Raw genomic sequence first — 19,835 nt, forward strand, 5'->3', positions numbered from 1 at the left:
CAGGGCCATAAGGTCTGCCTGGGTCATAAGAGGAGTGTGAGGATTCCTCTGGTGACTCTGGTGAAGGCAGTGGAGGTGGTGTACATGCTCTTGGTCATGTTGGTGAAGGAGGTGATTATCTTGGTGGAGGAGAATGTGACAGATGTGGAGCATAAAAGGGAGGGATAGTAACCCTGTCACTATGCATCTTGGGCATGGAACCCAGAGGTCCTCTTATGCAGGTTCCTACTCAAATGCAAAACTCCTCTTTTGAGGTGAAGTCTCTGTGGGATTTGATGGGGTGGTTTGCTGAAATCCTCCCAGTAAGAGAATAAAGAGGCACTCCTGTCTTGCATCAAGCTTCTCCTGTAGCTTTTGGAGGATTAGCTACCCTGAACCCTTGGAGCTGGTTGTCGAGGGTGTTATTGGCATTGGCCATGAAGATACTGAAGAGTTGGGCGCTGGCGTCGATACAGCCTTATGCTTAGACTAGAGTTGAGGCTTTTCAGTGGCCATGAGGCTTGACAGCCGAGAGGAGTCGATGCTCTTGGATGGGCCCTTTTTTGGATTTAAGGTCTTTGATTGGTGCTGACCGGAGACCAAAGTCGGTGGAGGCCATTAAGTCTTTTGTTATTGTGCATGGGGCTCATTGCTAGACTCCCTTGGGTGCCATGCTCTGCCTCTTGTGAGACATGTAGTGGGTGTAGGAGTTGACAGTACTTAGGACTCTGATGGAGATCTTTATTTGAGGGCCATAGGTCTTGGAAGCTTGTAGAGCCTCGTCTTCCTCCACCAGTTCGGAGCTGCTGAAAGAGATGGCCTCTGGGATGCCAACAGTGCGATATCTAAAGGGTCATCATCTACACCTTCCTTAGCGCTGAAGGGTCTTGTTTGCCGAAGATGCCATGCGTGTAGTGGTGGACTGCTAGTGTTTTCTTTGGGATGCCCAATGCCTTGCTCTTTGGTACAACAGAGTTTCCTTTGACCCAAAGAATAGGCAAGCTTCACACAAGGTATTGTCGAGGGAGAGGCAGAGGTTACAAACCCCAGGCACTTCGCATTGCACTGGAGGCAATACTGGAAGGGTATCAGTTCCATTACCCTGTGTGCTTTTTATGGTGTGGAAGTTGTCGATGCTAATGGGCTCGCAGCCCTAGAGAGGTCACAAGGGCATTGGGGTTCAGGGACTTCCTCTGTGGGTACTGGTCTCTGGATAGTGATGTCGAGAGAAGAACAAGGTCGACAAAGGTTTGTTCCTTCTCTGGGTGTCAGAATTCCCTCTGTAGGCCAAAATAATTGTAGAAAACAAGTCAAGTCTTCGAGCCTTGTTGGTACAAGTCCAAACCCAGTGGTGTAAAAATCAGCCTAACATGGAGTCGCTACCCACTGGCATTGCCCACTAAGGGCTAAGTCACAGTTCTTCCTGTGACTCAAAAGTCTTTTTCATAGAAAAATAACCTACAAACATCCACGCCCAGCACTAGATGGCAGGAGTATGGGGAGCAAGTACAAACATTCTTAACACTGCACTAAGGCTTCCTGAAGTGATCTCACTGTCAGAGTCTGAGAGTGTGGCTCAGTCTCTAGATGTGTCTCTTTCTGTTTCCCCCTCTCTCTCTTCCTCTGTGCCTCTTTCTTTGTCTGTCTTGCGCTCCTCCTCTTTCGCTTGCTGCCTGTCTGTGTCTCTTTTTTTCTCTCCATTTATCACTCTCTCACTGGATTTTTTGCTCTCTCTCTCTCCCTCTCTCACAAACACCCAGACACACATTCTCCCTGTCCCTGGCTGTCTCTGTCTTCTCTTTATCTCGGTCTGCCTTACTCTCTCTATCTCACTTTTTATACCTCTGCCTCTCCATATCTTTATCGATCTCCCTCTTTTGTAGTGTCTCTTTCTCCCCTCCTCTCTTTCCCTGACTCATCTCTTGTTCGTTCTCTGTTTCTCCTCTTGTAGTCTCTCTATCTCTCTCTTACTCAAATACACAGATACTCTGGCACACTTTGTTTCTCTTCTTTTTTGTCAATGTCTCTGGTGATTTCCATTTATGACGTCTTCTCAAGAAGCATGTAAATTACTAATCTTATACAGTCAGTAACAAAGCTGTGCACAGTACACTTTGAAAGACACCTTTATAAGGAATATGCTACTTACCAGTATGCATCTGTTCTTGGCATAGAGGGCTGCAGAGTGGTACATTTATGAATAGATCGCCATCTGGTGTTGGGCTCGGATGATTGCACTTGTTTTTCTCCTGGAGAAGCTTTTTGTAGTCACGAGGCTGGTGACTCCTCCCTTGGGTGATAGTGCGCATGGGCATCGGCTCCATCCTTAGATTGTTTTGCCATAGTAGGGTTAGATGGAGTAGTATGATAGAATACAGAAAGAGATGCCCATGTAAGTGTATCTAAATAAGATAATGTTGGAACCGACACAGGTTTCCGGGGAGGCAGGGAGGGCATGCACCACTCTGCAGCCCTCTATGCCAAGAACAGATGCATACTGGTAAGTAGCATATTCTGTTCGAGGCATATGGGCTGCAGATGGTACATTTATGAATAGATTACACAACAGTTACCTCCATAGCGGTGGTCACCAGTGTCTGTTGCAACAGTTTGAAATAAAGCTTTAAATACAGCCTGGCCCACTTTTGCTTGTTGTGTTGCCTGCACGTCAACACAGTAGTGTTTTGTGAAGGTATGCGGTGTAGACTAAGTTGCTGCTTTGCATATGTCATCTAGGGGAATGTTCCTAAGAATGCCATAGATGCCCCTTGTTTGCGTGTAGAATGAGCTCTAGGGGGAACAGTTAATGTTCTCTTTGCTTTAATGTAACATATTTGCATACATTTTACAATCCACCTGGCAATGCCTGCTTTAGAGATAGGGTTGCCTTCATGTGTTGGGGAAAACGCTACAAATAGTTGTTTAGTTTTTCTGCAAGTTTGAGTTCTTTCTATGTAATATAATATTGCCCTTTTGACATCTAGTGTATGTAGGGCCCTCTCTGCTACCGTCTGTGGCTTTGGAAAGAAGACTGGTAGTTCCACTGGCTGATTGATGTGGAATGCTGAAATTACTTTAGGTAAGAACTTTGGGTTTGTTCTAAGAACCACTTTCTTTTGGTGTAGTTGTAGAAATGGTTCTTGTATTGTTAATGCCTGTAACTCACTTACTCTCCTAAGGGAGGTAATGGCTATAAGGAAGGCCAATTTCCATGTAAGAAATTGTATTTCACACCTATGCATAGGTTCAAAAGGTGGTCCCATTAGTCTGGTGAGTATTATGTTAAGTTTCCAGACTGGGGAAGGTGGTAGTCTTGGTGGAATAACTCTTTTGAGTCCTTCCATGAAAGCCTTAATTGCGGGTACCCTAAACAGGGATAGATGTTGTCTGTTTTGCAGGTATGCTGCTATAGCTGCAAGATGTACTCTAATGGAGGTGTAAGCAAGGTTACATTGCTGTAAGGGTAGTAAGTAGCGAATAATATTTTGTGTAGATGCGTCCAGAGGGTTGATGTTGTTACTGTTACAGTATACCGCAAACCTTTTCCACTTTGCTGCATAGCAGGCTCTGGTGGTGGGACGTCTTGCTTGCTTAATAATTTCCATACAGTTTGGGGGTAAATTTAAGTAACCAAATTCTAAGACCTCAGGAGCCAGATCGCTAGGTTCCGTTGTTTGGGATCTGGGTGCATTATTTCTCCATGGTTTTGTGTAAGGTGCATGGGTGAGATTCTTAGTTTTTGGTGTGGCACCTGTGAGAGTTGTAGGAGCGCGGTGAACGACGGCTAACATGCCCACGTTGGTGCTACTAGTATCATGGTCATTGAATGCTGTTGCAGTTTTCGAACCACAAATGGAATTAGTGGGAGAGGGGGAAAAGCGTATGCAAATTTGTTGGACCAATTTATCCATAATGCATTGCCCTGCGACAGGTGGTGTCGGTACCTGGATGCAAAGCTTTGGCATTTTGCGTTTTGATGAGTGGCAAAGATATCTATCTCCGGTTGTCCCCATCTTTGGAAGAATGGCTGCAGTATTTTGTTGTGCAGTTCCCATTCTTGTATATGTTCTGACTCTCTGCTTAAGATGTCTGCTATCTGATTTTGAACTCCTGGTAGGTGTTCGGATAACAGATAGATGTTTTGAGGAATGGCCCATCTCCAAATTTCCTGCGCTAGTCTGGATAGTTGAAGAGAGTGAGTCCCCCCCTGTTTTTGAATATAATGCATTGCTGTCATGTTGTCTGTTCTGATCAGGACTGCTTTGTTGAGAACAAGCATTTGAAAAGCTTTTAATGCTAGGAACACTGCTAGTAGTTCTAGGTGATTTATGTGCAGTCGTTTTTGCTGTACATTCCATCTTCCTTGTACTGTGTATCTGTCCATATGAGCTCCCCATCCGGTGAGCGATGCATCCGCTGTTAGCACCACTTGTGGAATTGGCTCTAGGAACGACCGCCCTTTGGAAATGTTTGTTGTATTCCACCACTTCAGAGAGCGATGCGTGCGGTCGTCTACCAACACCAGATCTGTAATCTGACCTTGAGCCTGATTCCACTGTGTTGCTAGACATTCTTGAAGCGGACGCAATTGTAGTCTGGCATATGGGATCAGCAGTATGCAAGAGGACATCATCCCCAATAACTGCATGAACACTGGAGCTGTTAATGAGTGTTGCGGTTGAAACCTTTGAATCAATGTAAGCATTGCCTGAATCCTGACTGGATTGGGGTATACTCTGGCTTTTTCTGTATCTATAGTAGCCCCTAGATATTGTTGCAGTTTGTTTGGTTGCAGGTGGGATTTTGTGTAGTTCACCGTAAACCCTAGCTGGTGCAGCAGTTGAATTGTCTTTTGTGTGTTTTGAAGATATTCTTTTTGTGACATGGCCTTTATTAGCCAGTCGTCCAAGTAAGGAAAGACATGTATTTGCTGTCTTCTTAGGTGTGCTGCAACCACTGCTAGGTATTTTGTGAACACCCTTGATGCTGTTGTGACACCAAACGGAAGGACTTTGAACTGATAATGTTGTCCTTCTACTACAAACCTGAGGTATTTTCTGTGTGCTTTGTGAATTTGGATATGAAAGTAGGCGTCTTTTAGATCCAGTGTAGAAATAAAGTCCCCTTTCTTCAGTAAAGGAAGTACTTGTTGTAGCGTGACCATGTGGAAATGTTCTGAATTTATGGTCTGGGGGGAGCTGTATGAAGTCACTGTTTTGGGGTAGGAGAGTTGCGGTTGTTGTTGTTTCCGCGACCTCTACCCTTGTTGTTGTTACCTCTGTAACTGCCTCTAGAATTCCCTCTGGGTGATGTTGGTGTAAAAGAGGTTGATTGCTGGCTTGTGCCTGTATTCTTTGATCCGCCTCTATAGGTGGACCTACGAAAGGAACCCCTCTGAGCTGGCTGTTGCAATGCTCCCATTGACTTAGCCGTTTCTGTGTCCTTTTTCATTTTTTCTAACGCCTCATCTGTACCTGAGCCGAAGAGTGTTTTACCATCAAAGGGCTGATTCAATAAAGAAGTTTGTACTTCCTGTTTGAACCCTGAGACCCTGAGCCATGCATGTCTTCTTAACATGATGCTGGTGTTTATGGATCTTGCTGCAGTGTCTGCTGCGTCTTAGGCACACTTAATGGAAGTGTTAGTTATTATCTTCCCTTCTTGTATCAGCTGATCTGCCCTTTTTTGATGTTCCTTAGGGAGATGAGTAATGAACAACGGGCACACATAGCCGTTGTTCAGCCAAACCAGCCCTCAAGTCACTACATTGGCTGCCTATCCAAGAAAGGGTGTATTTCCAAGCTCTTAGCACCACTCATAAAATTTTGCATAGAAAGGCCCCACCCATTCTAAAGGACCTCATCGTCCCCCACAAAACCAATAGAACTCTCCGTTCCTCACACCTTCACTTGACGTCAATACCTAGGATCAGGAAGGCCCGCTCTGGAGGCCGACTTTTTTCATACAATGCCTCCAAACTGTGGAACACATTGCTTCTAGACATTCGGGCCCAGCCCAATCTTCTTCCATTCCGTAAACTTCTTAAGACATGGCTGTTTCCTTAATTCAGTCTTCCCTCAATCTCTTCTGCTCTATCACTAGCGCTGGGACGCTCACGGGCAGCCACCCGCTTTACAAATCTGTAAACATAAACATAAAACATAAAACATGAGTTTTTCTAACTCATCGTAATGAGCTCTAACATAACGCCCAAGTAGCGCTTGAGTATTTGCTATGCGCCAGCTGTTTGCTGCTTGGGATGCAACTCTTTTGCCGGAGGCATCTATTAACTTGGACTCCTTGTCAGGAGGAGGAGCTTCTCCTGCTGTTAGTGAGTTTTCCCTCTTACGAGCGTTTGAGACTACTAACGAGTCCAAAGGTATTTGCCCCTTAATAAATACTGGGTCTTTTGGGGCTGCCTTATACTTTTTATCAATTCTTGGGTTTAACACCCTAGCCCTCACCGGGTCTCTGAATATGTCTGATGTATGAGTGAGGAGACCCTTAAGCATCGGTAGGGTCCCTGAGGATTTTTGTGCAGCAGGTAGTGTTTCTAAAAGGAAATCTTCTATCTAAGGTTCTGTATGTAAATCTACCTTGTGGTATTATGCTGCCCTATTAAATAATTGTGCAAAACCCAAATTATCATCAGGGGGAGAGGACTTTGAGGGATACAGGTCAGGGTCATTATCATTATCTGATACTGCGTCATAATCCTCCCATGGGTCTGTGTCTTCTGGGATAGTATTGTTATCATCCCTAGGAAGGTCTCCATCCCCTGTGTCACTTTCTACATCTGTTTGAGGTGTCGATGGGCGTGGTGTAGAAGGTGTAGGAATAGCTGGCAGAGTATGAGGAAGAGGAGAAGAGGGTGTGTCCATAGGCTGTGGAGAAAGGGGAGGAGTTGTATTTGTCCCCATTGTTCTCTTCTCAGGAGGAGGAGCTTTGTCCTCCAACGGTTGAGTCTTTCTCTTTTTAGGTAGTTTTGTCACCACCTTGCCAGTCTGTGGATCAATGAACAAAGTCTTTTGTTTTGGATCTGTCTGTTGCTCCTGTGTCGGTACCGAAGTCTTCGGGTCCGAAAGGTGCTTTTGCTTCTGTATCTCGGTGTTATGTGTTTTCGGCACCGAGGGTTTGCTCGAGTCCGATTTTTTCGGTGTCGAGTGTTTCGGTGTCGATGTGGAATGTTTCGACTGCGAGCTCTCTTTGATATGGAGCTTCGGTGTCGATGTCGACCGTTTCTCGGCTCCGACATAGTGGGAGGCCGAGTGTTTTGGTTTCGGTTTTGTTGCCGAGCACGAAGGCGGGGCGTCGGAAACTCTTTTGGTTGTCTGAACGGGCTCGAAGGCAGGGTCAACACCAATCGGGGTCGTTTTTTTGGCAAAGGGACGTCGTCACTCACGGTTTGATGAACGTCGACTTCAGACTCGTCCGCTTCCGACCCCGACCCGTCCTCATCTTCTTCTTCCTCAGGGTGTTGGACCTCGAACAGTTCTGGGATTGCATCTGACTCCATCCTCGACATCTCGTGTCTTCGGGCTCGACGGTTTCTAATCGTCGACTTTGAGGAGAGAGCCGCACAGGCTTCACAGTCCCTGGATTCGTGGTCAGGTGATAAACAGAGGTTGCACACCTCGTGTAGGTCCTTGTGGGGGAATTTAGCACCACACGTTGGACATTTTTTTAATGGAGTCCTTCCCATGGACTCTGGCCTGGACTACGTCGAGATAGGCCTCCCGGTCTCATCGACGTAGAGTTGGAATTTTTTGTTGTTGATCTCGAAGCGCGTCGGAATGGAAATTAACCCGTGCTCTATAAACAATACCGTCGAATTGGAAAGGGAATATGCGCCGAAATATAACTTCTTTCTCGAAGTCGATCCGGAGCGCTTCGATCCTCATCCGAACCCGATGGCGGAAAAAAACAATCTAAGGATGGAGCCGATGCCCATGCGCACTATCACCCAAGGGAGGAGTCACCAGCCTCGTGACTACAAAAGACTTCTCCAGGAGAAAAACAAGTGCAATCATCCGAGCCCAATACCAGATGGCGATCTATTCATAAATGTACCATCTGCAGCCCATATGCCTCGAATATATGTGTTCATTTTTCATGACAGTCGCAAACCCTACCTCACATTTTTTAAACTTTGGACACCACCTTGACCAATAATCCCTGGACACATGGACGAAATAGTATTTGGGCCCTGAGTCAAATTTCCATACACTCTGTAGCAGCATGACAGAACGGCCATTGAGAGTTACATGACATCATTTGACCAAATGGGGGTAAATAACCTTAAGGGCCTGATTCACAAAGACAAACTTACAGCTTTGTGTAAGTTTACAATTTTTTAGGTATTCATAAACTATGAGTTAATAGTAAGTTTACGAATGCAAAGGCTCTGCATTCGGGGCAGGGAACTCCGCACATAAAGGATTACACTTACATAAACGTACACAAAAGTATACGTTTACCGCTGTGAATTAAGCCCCAAGTGATCTAGGGAGAAATGTTCAAACAGACAAGTCGCAAATAATTTACACAAATTTTGACCTTTCTTTGATTCTGTGATGTGCCCTGTGTACTTGAAGTTTGCAACCCCAAAATCTGATCTGTAGTAGTAAGGAGTCTCAGAATGACTGCCTAGTGAATATTATTTAGGCAATCACAATTTGTGAGTCCCTGTAATTGGCTACAAACACAATGATGTGGCCTGCAAGGAACAATGGACCACCATCTATATGTTTGCATTGCCAAATTGGAAACGTATGTTTTATAAAGCAGCTCTTGTTTCTTATAGAAACTATTGTTGCCTTTAAAAATAGGTTGCCTGTTAGGGAACACATCATGGGGAGCATGTAGTGGTCCTGTAGAATACTTATATTGGTGCACAAAATCCTCATTTACAGGAGAAAGATTTATGAGACAGTTGTATTTTTTCTAAGATAAAGGGCCTCTACTGGGTGAAGTTTTGAAAAACAGTTCACGAAGTTTGCAAAGGAAAATCTTTTCACTTTTTCATGAAACTGATTCTGACTTGAAGGATATGAGGTCTTAAAAGTCTACTCAATGTTTTATCATCCTTCCATATTGTATCTAAAGCAAACCACAGAACATCTTCGTAAGGAGCAGACATCCAGAAAGCTACGGTTTGCTGCAGTGAGTAGAAAAAGGTGCCAGGGTCCATAATGCAAGCTAGTAACAAGGATCTGTCGGAGACAGTCTTAGCTGGGGTGCAGTGGGTCCCTATCATCTTTGGGCCTTGGCACCATTGCACATGCAACTCTAATAATAGCTAAACCCTTTAGGCCACTGCAACAATGGCTAGCAATTAACATTCTAACAGAGGTGCAGGTGTAGATGTCAGTGCACGTACCCGTTGGAAGTATTCTGTAGCCATTTCCTATTGGAAGGAGCTTGAACCCGTTCTTTGTCCAGTGTATCGAAGGCTTTGGCACTCCAGCTGCATTGCACGTAATTACTACCGGAGACAGCTTGGTAACTAAAAGGTCTGTCACTTCATCTGCTATGGAAGGAGGCACTGAAATAAAGGTAAAAGTAGAACAGTAATGGATTCTGTGCCTTTTTTGCCCATATATCAGTAAAATAACATTTAAAACAAACATCCTCACTCTTTACAAAGCCTTTTGTATTACCACAATACACCCATTGCATGAGCCAGGTGCCCACATTAGTAACTTCTATGTTGGACTGGCTTGAATCACAATCACTATGATCACGAAAAGAAAATGATATTTCACAGGCATGTTTTCTGAATTTTACTTCTTGCATTCAATTGAAAGAATCCACAAAGGAAAACACCATCATTAGAAGTGAGAGGGCTTAAAAAACTGGATTGTGATGAAGAAGAAACAAGTTATGTACCTATAACAAATGTTTTGCAGCTTGCACCCCTTAGATTAACCTGTTATATCATTCTGTTATCTTACTGGTTGGAATAGAATCTTGGTTTATTTATTCAAAGTTAAAATGTCAATCTCTGCCCCAGATGAGTCTCAACTCATGCATTTTGAAAGGCTTGCATGGTTCTGTCATACAATCATTTTAAAGATAAGCAAGGAGTTTTACCACTCTGTGTGAAAGTTCTGTGGTAATTAGGAGCTTTAGGAGAAGAGTGGATTGCAATTGGAAAGCCAAGCAGGGGTTTACCTGAGGACTGAGGAATGCAGGGGGAAGTAAGTATCCATATTTTGACCCCTCTTTCTCAGGAATTCACAGTTTGAATATAGTCCTTCTGAAATACATTTTTAAGGGATTCTCACAATGCCTTTCCTCCGTTTTAGAACACTTCATATGTACCCAATAAAGACTATACAGGTGACAGAAAACAGGCATAAGGGGATCCCATAACATAGGATGCGCTGAGCTCCATCTCCATTCTTCTTTTCAGGATGTGGATGGGGGATAGATATTTTGAAAGTTCCAATCACTCAGGCTATCTTCAGCTTGTGACTGGGGGCCAGATCCACAAAGGTGAACTTAAGCAATTGGTTCACACGTAGACCAAACGTCTCGGTGTGCGACTTTGGGAATTCAAAAAGGGCATTCATAAGAACTATCTTTATGTCCGCACTCTCTGGGAGGAGATCCGCCCGAGTGTGGACATAAAGATAGTACTCGTAAATTCCCTTTGTGAATTCCCACGTTTGGTCTAAGTTTAAACCAAATGTCTAAGTTTACCTTTGTGGATTGGGACCTAGATGTCCAGGTGTGCCCGACTCCAGGACAGCTGGGAAAGTGGCCACCAGTGGTACCGGAACTTGGTGTGGGCAGCTTCTAAGAATTGCATCCATTTGGATACATTCAGATCCTGAAGGGTTACGTGCAGTTGAAATGCTTGATGTTGTTTTACAAGTTCCAGCAGATGTTCCTCTGTGAATCTGCAGACAGACACACACACATACTCATGCACACTCTATCATTCTCCTCTTCTCTCTGTCTTCTGTGTGTCTCTCCCATTTTGGAACAGTAACACCATGTCAGACAGAGAGCGAAGAAGAGTGAGGTAACCCATTTATCACCCATATTTTCACAACCATGGTAGAGAAACGCGTCACTAGCAGTGATCTGCAGGATATAGTTTTTCCCAGGACAGGGTGGCCTAAGAGAGGAGCCTGTAAGGCTTATGGTATTTTATGTAACATATCTTAAAATTTGTACTCAATTGTTTGTTCCCAATTAAAGGAAACCTCTGAAGGGCGAACGTCACCCAAACCATTGTGAAGAAATACAGGCTTGCTCATTCCTTGTGCTCATTTGGCTTGATGTGGGGATGATACAACAGTAATTTCCAGAACTGTTTTAGCTTCAAGCCCAGTCCTGGCCATGGGGTAGAAAGGAGTGTAATTGAGAGGTCTATTGTTTCCCATCATGACAGAGGTGCACATCCAGTCAAATGAAGAGCTCCAACATGTAACAGGATTGTGTAATACACTTTCTAAATAAGTTACGGAAAGTGCGGCTGCTTATGCACAGTTAAAGCCTTCTGAGCTCCCACGGAAGCAATGATTTTTTCTCTTAAATATCTGTACTCATTACCTGATGGGGTGTGTGGAAAAAACGTCTTTGTTCACTCAAGAGACCCCTAAATCTCTTGAGAATGTATGATGTACCATTTTTGCTAAATTTTCCATGATGACATGCATATATATAATTTGAAAAAGTTTCTCACTTTTAGCGTTGGAAGGGACTAGCATCCTTACATAAAAAAGGCTTCAGATGGACGTACAAAGTTTAGTGTCACTCGAAATATCTGCAATAACTGTCACACATACAGTGATAGTCAATTTCACACTCTCTGACTTACCTTGAACAGTTAGGTCAATAGATATTTGATCTTCTCCTGCTTCGTTAATTGCCACACACTCATAAACCCCTGTGTCTTCTACAGTGGGTGAGATAATCACCAGAGAGCCAGAGGACAGAAGCCTAAATAAAAGATTAAAAATTATTGCGGCAATACTTTAATGTGTGAGATTCAACAAATATCTTCATGTAGGTCCCATATACTATACTGCAGAATGGTCACAACAGAATATGGCCAGAGCTTAAAGTGGTAAATCTCTGCAGTGGGGTAGGACTTCCACACACACTTAACTGTATGTACATTTAATATCACACATATGGTAGTACCACTAAGTGATCAACATGCTTCACATACATTTTACTGACTTTATGTGTCATGCTAGCATGCTGTCCATGTGATCCCACTATTGACATAGCTCGTAAATTGATTATAATCAGACTGATAATGTGACCAAGGACAATTGTACATTAAAGAGTAATGTCTGAAAGGCTACAGAGAACTTAAGGCAAATCAGTATTGACCCTGTGCCTCATGGGAACACTCCAGACCGAACTGCCAAGCTAGGTTCTCTCTGGACCAGAAACAAGCATCCTGGGACAGGTTTTACCCCGAGTGAGACGGGTATGCCCAGAGGTGGGTTCCATGCTCTCCATGCCACTGGAGTCAAGCTATCCTGGCTGATGAGTGCTGAAAGCCCGGAACCAGTCCTAGGATGCTTGTTTCCAGTCCAGGGAGGCCGTGACCTGGCAGTACGGGCTGGACTGTTCCCATTGGGCGCAGGGCCAAGACTGATTTGCATATGGCTGGGTCCAAACTGGAATGGCATGGTGAGCAAAAAAACGATGGATTTAGGCCCAGATCTCTGTACTGGGGTGAATGTTTGACATTGTTCTGCATTCTGTCCATCAATTGTTCTTTTGCGGCTGGTAAAATGGGCATACTTTCTAGTAATTGGAGGGGGTAATGAGAATAAATGAAGGGTTTAGGGCGAGGTAGGGAGGGGTTTAGTACAGGTTAACTTGGTGTTTAGAGAAGGACATGCAGCCACTCACAAAAGAGTAAGCCCATTGCTATTCTCAAACTCCACTTCTAAAGTTACTAAGGCCAAAAAGGACCCCAAAAATGTAATAAATTACTCTAGTTCGGAACCGGAGTAGGTCCCTCATCTTACATGGCAAACCAGTGGTACTGCAACACCTTCCAATAGAAAATAATGGCAATAGGCACTTAAATAAACCCATAGGGAAAAAATTATAAATCAAATTATTTTAAATATTTAAATAAATATGATTTAATTTTGATAAATCTAAACATACATTTTTTTTATTATACAACATTTTAAAAACTGTTTTTAAATGTTTAAAGCAATTTAACTAACTTTTATCAGAATATTATTCAATTACCTTTAATTATTTCTATGCATGACTTTGAACAATGAACAATATTTGTTAACTTTAGTTGGGAATTTATTTTTCAATTTATACTTGTTTTTATTTTGCTTAATAATTAAAATGTTTAGAGATTTAATAGAGCTGTAACATTTTTATTCTACAATTGAAATAAATATATATAATTAATTTAGATTAATATTGAACATAAAAATATTTTTAATAATTTTTTTCAAGTAAAATATTTTTTTTTAAATTACCTTGTAATTTACCATAGGTAGACTCCATAGTCGGGGTTGAGATCTCCTTAGGGTAAAGTATAGGGGAAATTAAAAAAGTTTATCAAATTTTATAATAAATTAGTATAATATTTGTATGTTAAATATTAATGTAAATTATTTTTATATAGTTATTTTAAATGTATAACAAAATAAAACAAATGTTACAGCACTATTAACTTAATTTAAAATTAAATATTTAATTAAAAGAACACTTTTCTGAAGTTTAAAATGAAAAATAAATTCCCACCTAAAGTAAAAAAATATATATTACTTGTGCATTAATAGTGATTAGAAGTAATGATATCATCTGCTAATGCAAAATTATGTTACATTTATGTATAAATCCTAAAAAGTTGTTAAAATATTTTATAATTAAATAATTAGGATTTATTTTTAGATATTTGTATTACATGAAAATATATTTATTTATATTTTTTATTTATATTTTTATCTATTTATTTTAAATCATTTAAATTAATTTAACAGTATTTCCTAAGAGGTTGAGGTTGTATTTTAAGTCCTTAACTCCATCATGTGCTATGGTAGAGTGTTGCAGTATTAGTGGTTGGTGAAGTGTGCTGCTGGAATTACCACTGTTCCTTTAGCTGTGGTAACTTACACATGTAAATCTGACTCCACGCCCTTTATCAGGGGCTGGAGATTTGCAAGTCTACACTTTTGAGTAACTTTACATTGCGATTTTGTGAATAGCCAAAAGTAATAAAGTTTCTCAAAAGTGTAAGAGTAAATTGCATGTGTCAATTACTCACAAGTGTATACCTTTATGAAGAGAACATATGTTGCATCTTTTCCTACAGCAGTTTGCAACCTCTCGCCTTTCTATCTGACCACAAATATTAGCCTTTATGCCCTGTCCTGGGTGCTCTGTTTGACAATTCAGTGCTGCCCCTTACAACATTGAATACTGACAACTAGAGAGTACCTATACTTAGTGCAATGATTATTAGTCCAGAAAAGAGGACAAAGTGCTAGCAATCACATATAGTAAAGGTAATATAGTGTAATTGTTTGAATTATATTATGGGATGTTGCAATTGGATATTATCTAAGCCACACCTAGCCAGTGGTAGGAACATGTTCTGATCTGACGGTTCAGTAGATGCTTAAATTGGATTAGGTTGCTCTGATGAGAAAGGCAGAGAAAGAAGATAGCTGAAGATCAGTTGCTGGTTGTAGTAGTTATAGCTAACAGGACAGATAGACTCTGAGGATGACAACAGAAACGTTTTCTTAGGGTAGATACTTTGAGACAGAGCCACCAAGCGATTCCCCCAGCTGCAGCTAAGAGTGAGAGACGGCCACTCTCCGCACCATCCGAAAAAGTAGGTCTTATCCTATACTCGTATGTTACCATGGGAAACCATGGTAGAATGAGCCTGTGGAATTTCTCTGAGCTCTCTGTTTATGTGTGCCTAACAAATTCAAATGCATTCTGCAATTCATCTTGCTATGCCCCTTTTGGAATTTGGCTTACCAAGTTGTGCAGGTAAAAAGGGAACAAAAACCTGGGATAAGGGGTGTGAAAATCTGGAGAGGTGTGGGATTTTTTTGCAGTGTGGCACAGTGGTCTGTTTTCTGGTGTCCCCCCACTTTTGAAAGAATGGTTTGAGAATATTGGGATTGATTTCCCATTCATATGTATTTTGATCATGCCAGCTGAGGAGGTCTGCAAAATCTTTGGTTGTACCTGGAAGGCATTCTTAAAGGAGGTGAATTTAGTGACTGGGTGCCCAAAACCACATTTGTTGAAAGATCTGAGATATAACTAACAAATGTGTCTGTCTTTGTTTCAAAATATAGTACACAATTGCAAGACTGCCGGTGTGAATCAAGACAGTTATTTCCTGGAGATTATAGTGATAGAACTACTACTTTAATCTCTAATACATTGTTGTGCAGATACTGTCCTACATTGCTCCTTTCCCCTAAACAGTGAAGCTAAAACTTAACTTTAGGGAAATGCTAACAAAATCCTACCAGCAGTCCGAACTTCAACTCTCTTTGGGACTCATTTACTATATTTTGACTCAAGGCAGCGCAGCAAGCCTTCCTGCTGCTCTGCCATGCGTCAAAATAAAAGGGCCAGATTGCGCTGTAACTACAAGATACAGCGCATTGAAAGTATCAACCCCCGCAATGATGATGTGCGGATGAGGTTCTTAAACTACTTTTTGGTTGCCTCCTATCCCCGTACATCCCTGTCCTGAGGAAGACTAGCAGGCCAAGGCTTGACTTTCCTATGTGCCACAAGCCGAGTCGAAACGTCGACAAATGTATACCCCTGTACCTGGACCCGACCAACACTTATCTATTACGTGCCTCACATGATAAGAATCTGTGATTGTAATAAATGATGTAAATAGACCTTGTAAAATATTTCGGGCCAGGCCGTTAAGATTGATATGTTGAATCAATCCCACAATGAGCTTTCCTATTTTTCTTCATTTCACTCTGGGATTACCTTCCTGCTCGCCAACCTTTGAGCACTTTTCTTCTTTGCACGTTCCCCTTGGAGCAACCTCTTCAAATGTTATTACATAAAATTTGAAAAGCTTAATCGATTGGAATAAATTCATTTTGTTTCATACAATTATAGTTGCTGCACATCCTTTATTATATAAAATTTCGTCTGCAGAAGTATTGTTCTCTCCAAGAGTGTGGTATTTAATTAAGCTCTGAACCAAAGGAAATTGTAATTGATTTTACTCAAATTATTGATTGGTTTGAGGACCATTGTTTTCCTATACCGAACTGTACTCAGGTCCACAAACTCGTATTGGGTTAACCCCTTACCTGTAATGGTATCTACAAGATACGGCGCATTTCTGCTCTTCTCCCCTGTGCGGGTGTACAAACAGAAGCAGTGCGCCAACGCAGACACCCTTGAGCTACGGTGCAAAGGTGCCTGCGTTGCAGGGGTGATTGTTGTTGTGCAGGAAGGGACACCTTCCTGCACAAAAACAACCATTAATGGCATTTTGCTCCTTCTATGTGTGCTGCAGAATGTACCACACATAAAAAGAGTAAAAAATGAGGAGAAATAAATGTATTTCTCCTTGTTGCGATACTCCTATGCCTCCCCTGGTGAGGCGTAGGATCCTGACGCATTCCTAGGTTTACAACACTTTGTAAATCTGAGATTGTGTGAGGTTCCATGGATTTTGCATTGGAACATCCACAGCAACACCCATGCAATACCCCTTTCAAGTAGAGCAATGCGTGAAAGTGACCCATATTTACACAGCGGTGGCTCCTTCGTTAAGGTGGAGGAGAGTCGTCTCACACGAAAAATAAAATGATAATAACATAACATTATTATCGTTTTATTTTGATGGTACTTGCCCAGTTTTTGGGTGGGCGGACAGCCAGCATGGGGAGGAGTGGTACATGCACTTAAGTGCGCATGGCAATTTGGCTGGCCGTCTCGGGCCGGCCAAAACATCAGGCACACTTTGCATGTTCTCTGCCCAGGCCGCATTACAGTATGGGTGGAGAACATGCCCAGGCTTCTACTTCCTCTCTGAGCGCCGAACCACAGCCCTCCGACCAATCACAACGCTGCTATCAGCAGTGTCATGATTGGCTGGGACAGACTGGGAGCCTGGGTGCTTTCTGTTGCAGCATCCTTGATGGAAGAAGAACGGAGGAAAGGGGCGGCCAGGTAAGTGCTATTTTATTTCTTTTTTTACCTTCCCTCATCTACCCTCCCCTGCCCGCCCCACCACCGAGGCCCAATAGCAGCAGCCACTGTATTTACAAGGCCATTAAAAGTCATGCAGGGTGAAGTTATGGGGCTTTGTAATTATGGACAGACACACTGCGCCAGCGGTGTGTCCAAAAAAAGTCACCCACCGCCTGTGCAATGAGCTTGTAAATAAGCTCCTTTGTGTGCACATGAGGGAATGTGCTACTTTTGATGTGACTACTTGCTCATTTCCTACATTTCTCCATTGTTCCTTTCACCTAAACAGTGAAGCTAAAGCTAAACTTTGGAAAAATACTAACGAAATCCTACCAGCAGTCCCAACTTCAACTTCAGTTTTTGATTAATCAACTTTTAATCTCTTTGTGTGCACATGAGGGAATGTGCCACTGTTCTTGTGACTGCTTGCTCATGTCTTACATTTCAACACTGTTCCCTTCATCTGAACAGTGAAGCTAAAGCTTAACTTTAGAGAAATACTAACGAAATCGTACCAGCAGTCCCAACTTCATCTTCAGTTTTTGATTGATCAACTTTTAATCTCCTTGTGTGCACATGAGATAATGTGCTACTGTTCTTAGGACTGCTTGCTCATATAGACAACTGTATGCACCATCCATTGGTATGTGTCACCCTCTTCAGCCAAAATCAATATGCCGGATGGCTCTTTTGAAATCAAATTTCTCACTCTTGCAACTCATTAATTAATATATTGTTTATGCACAATTGTTGATAAACATGAAGTATTTATTTCATCCATATGAAATCCATCCATGTGTAATTCATCCGTGTAACTTCTGTTACAACAATTATTCATCAGTATTCCACCTGGGGGTAGCTTAACTAGTTATGAGATTGAGAAGTTTGATTTTGCAAGGGATCAAAGATCCACAGAAAGAAGCTTACCTATGATTATGCGGTTACGGATAACCCCCTTAGGCTTGAATGCTGGCTTGCAAACAGCTTTTTTCATTGTGATCTCGGGAAGGCACAGATTACGAAACAGATGGGGGTCAGATTGTTCTAAATGTGTATGATATTGGGGACAGAATAAATATGGTATATTTTCTATCCCCAGCACTCTCATGTGACTTGAAAGGTGAATATGCAGGATTCATTGATTGAAGATGCATCAAGTCAGTGGTTTTACATGGTGGATTCAGTTAGAGTCATTAAAGTTGTTTGGTACTCCCTATTTTATTTTGCGACACATGAAATATTGATTTTCAGATTGTCACTCCATTTTAAAGACAGAGCACCAAACATTTGTTCCAAACCTAATGATGGAAGTAAAATAATCCAAGATAGACTCTGTGTACAAATTGCAAAGTTGGTTTCGGCTACAGGATCATGAGCCGTTCTCGAAAGCGAAACTCAATCATTGAAGGAAACAAGTTGCCATATTCCAGACCCAACACTACACTGCAGGAATGTGCATAGCATGTTATCTGCCATAAAACATGAGCACACTGGGATAGCTGTCTAGGGATGAAAAATCCTGAGAAGCAATGCATTTGTTAATCTAAAAACTTTTCTTCCTAATAAAACAAAGAAGGAGCAGAAAGGGGTTATTTGTGCCAAACTCTAAAGCTGTAATATTACGGACTGAAACAGGGCGACAATTGTCAGTGCTTTGGGTAAAATAGCATTTTGTCTACTGGAGTACTCCCCATATAGTGATAAAAGGGCAATTGTTGTGGCTGCTGTTTGTTATTAGTGACCGAGTGCTGTTGCTTTACTTCACCTTATAGAAGCACCTGCCCTAATTCTGATTGCACTGCATGTTCTTACTGAGGTTGGAAATGAAACAGTTGTGGTTGATTCATCAATTACTCCCATGACAGTAAACTGGACTTGATCACAAACAAGGATCTAACCTGATCTCCATAGGAATGTACTTTTAAAAATCAAGATAGGAAGCTCTTTCCGAATAATATGCTATATCTTATAATTCAATCAGTGATAAGTAGCAAACCACTAAAGAAAGGACAGGCTGGTCCTGAGGACAAGTATAACTCATTTTTTGGTTGATGGTACTTCTCCTGATCCCAGCTGTATTTCTTTGTGTATGTATCTAGACATAGGGGTCCATTATAATATCGGGCGGATTGCCTCCGCCAGGCTGGCGGTAGCCACCGCCAGCCTGGCGGAGGCAATCCGCCCGATATCATCACCAGATCTCCCCCCCGCCATATTAGGATGGCGGGGGGACCACGGCGGACAGAAAGACCGTCCGCCGCTTTTCCGCCCCGGCCGCAAGAAAAGGAATAATATCGTGGCGGTGTCTAACAGACACCGCCAGCCATATTATGATGTCTGTTTTTCAGGCATGCGGTCTTCACTCTGGGAGCCCCCTGCGGGCCCCCAGAGTGAAGTACACGTGGGGGGTGCACATGGGGGGTACCTGTTGTACACCCCTTCATTGTCATTTACAAAGCGGCAGGCACCGCGCGGTGCCTGCCGCTTTGAAAATGACAATGTGAAAGTGCATTTTCAGCATTGTGGCGGGCGGTGCAGAGAGCACCGCCCGCCACAATGCTGAAAATACAGGATGTGCCCACCACTGTGGCGGGCACATCCTAATAGCACCCCCGGGACCCCCGCCCTTATGGTGGGCGGTCCCGATTTACGAT

The 19,835-nt window shown here is 42.5% G+C and overlaps 1 protein-coding gene across 1 annotated transcript in view; it reads right to left on the minus strand.

Annotated features, from left to right (window-relative positions):
• Positions 1–19,835, minus strand: part of HMCN1 (hemicentin 1) — a 1,257,483-nt gene that overhangs the window by 335,096 nt on the left and 902,552 nt on the right. Inside the window, exons 76-77 of the mRNA XM_078642741.1 lie at positions 11,810–11,931; positions 9,359–9,523 (exon numbers count right to left, since the gene is read on the minus strand). Coding sequence (XP_078498867.1) covers positions 9,359–9,523; positions 11,810–11,931 — 287 coding nt within the window. The remainder of the gene's footprint in view (positions 1–9,358; positions 9,524–11,809; positions 11,932–19,835) is intronic.

The sequence above is a fragment of the Lissotriton helveticus genome, chromosome 1_1 (assembly GCF_964261635.1).
Source record: "Lissotriton helveticus chromosome 1_1, aLisHel1.1, whole genome shotgun sequence".
Classification (NCBI taxonomy): domain Eukaryota; kingdom Metazoa; phylum Chordata; class Amphibia; order Caudata; family Salamandridae; genus Lissotriton; species Lissotriton helveticus.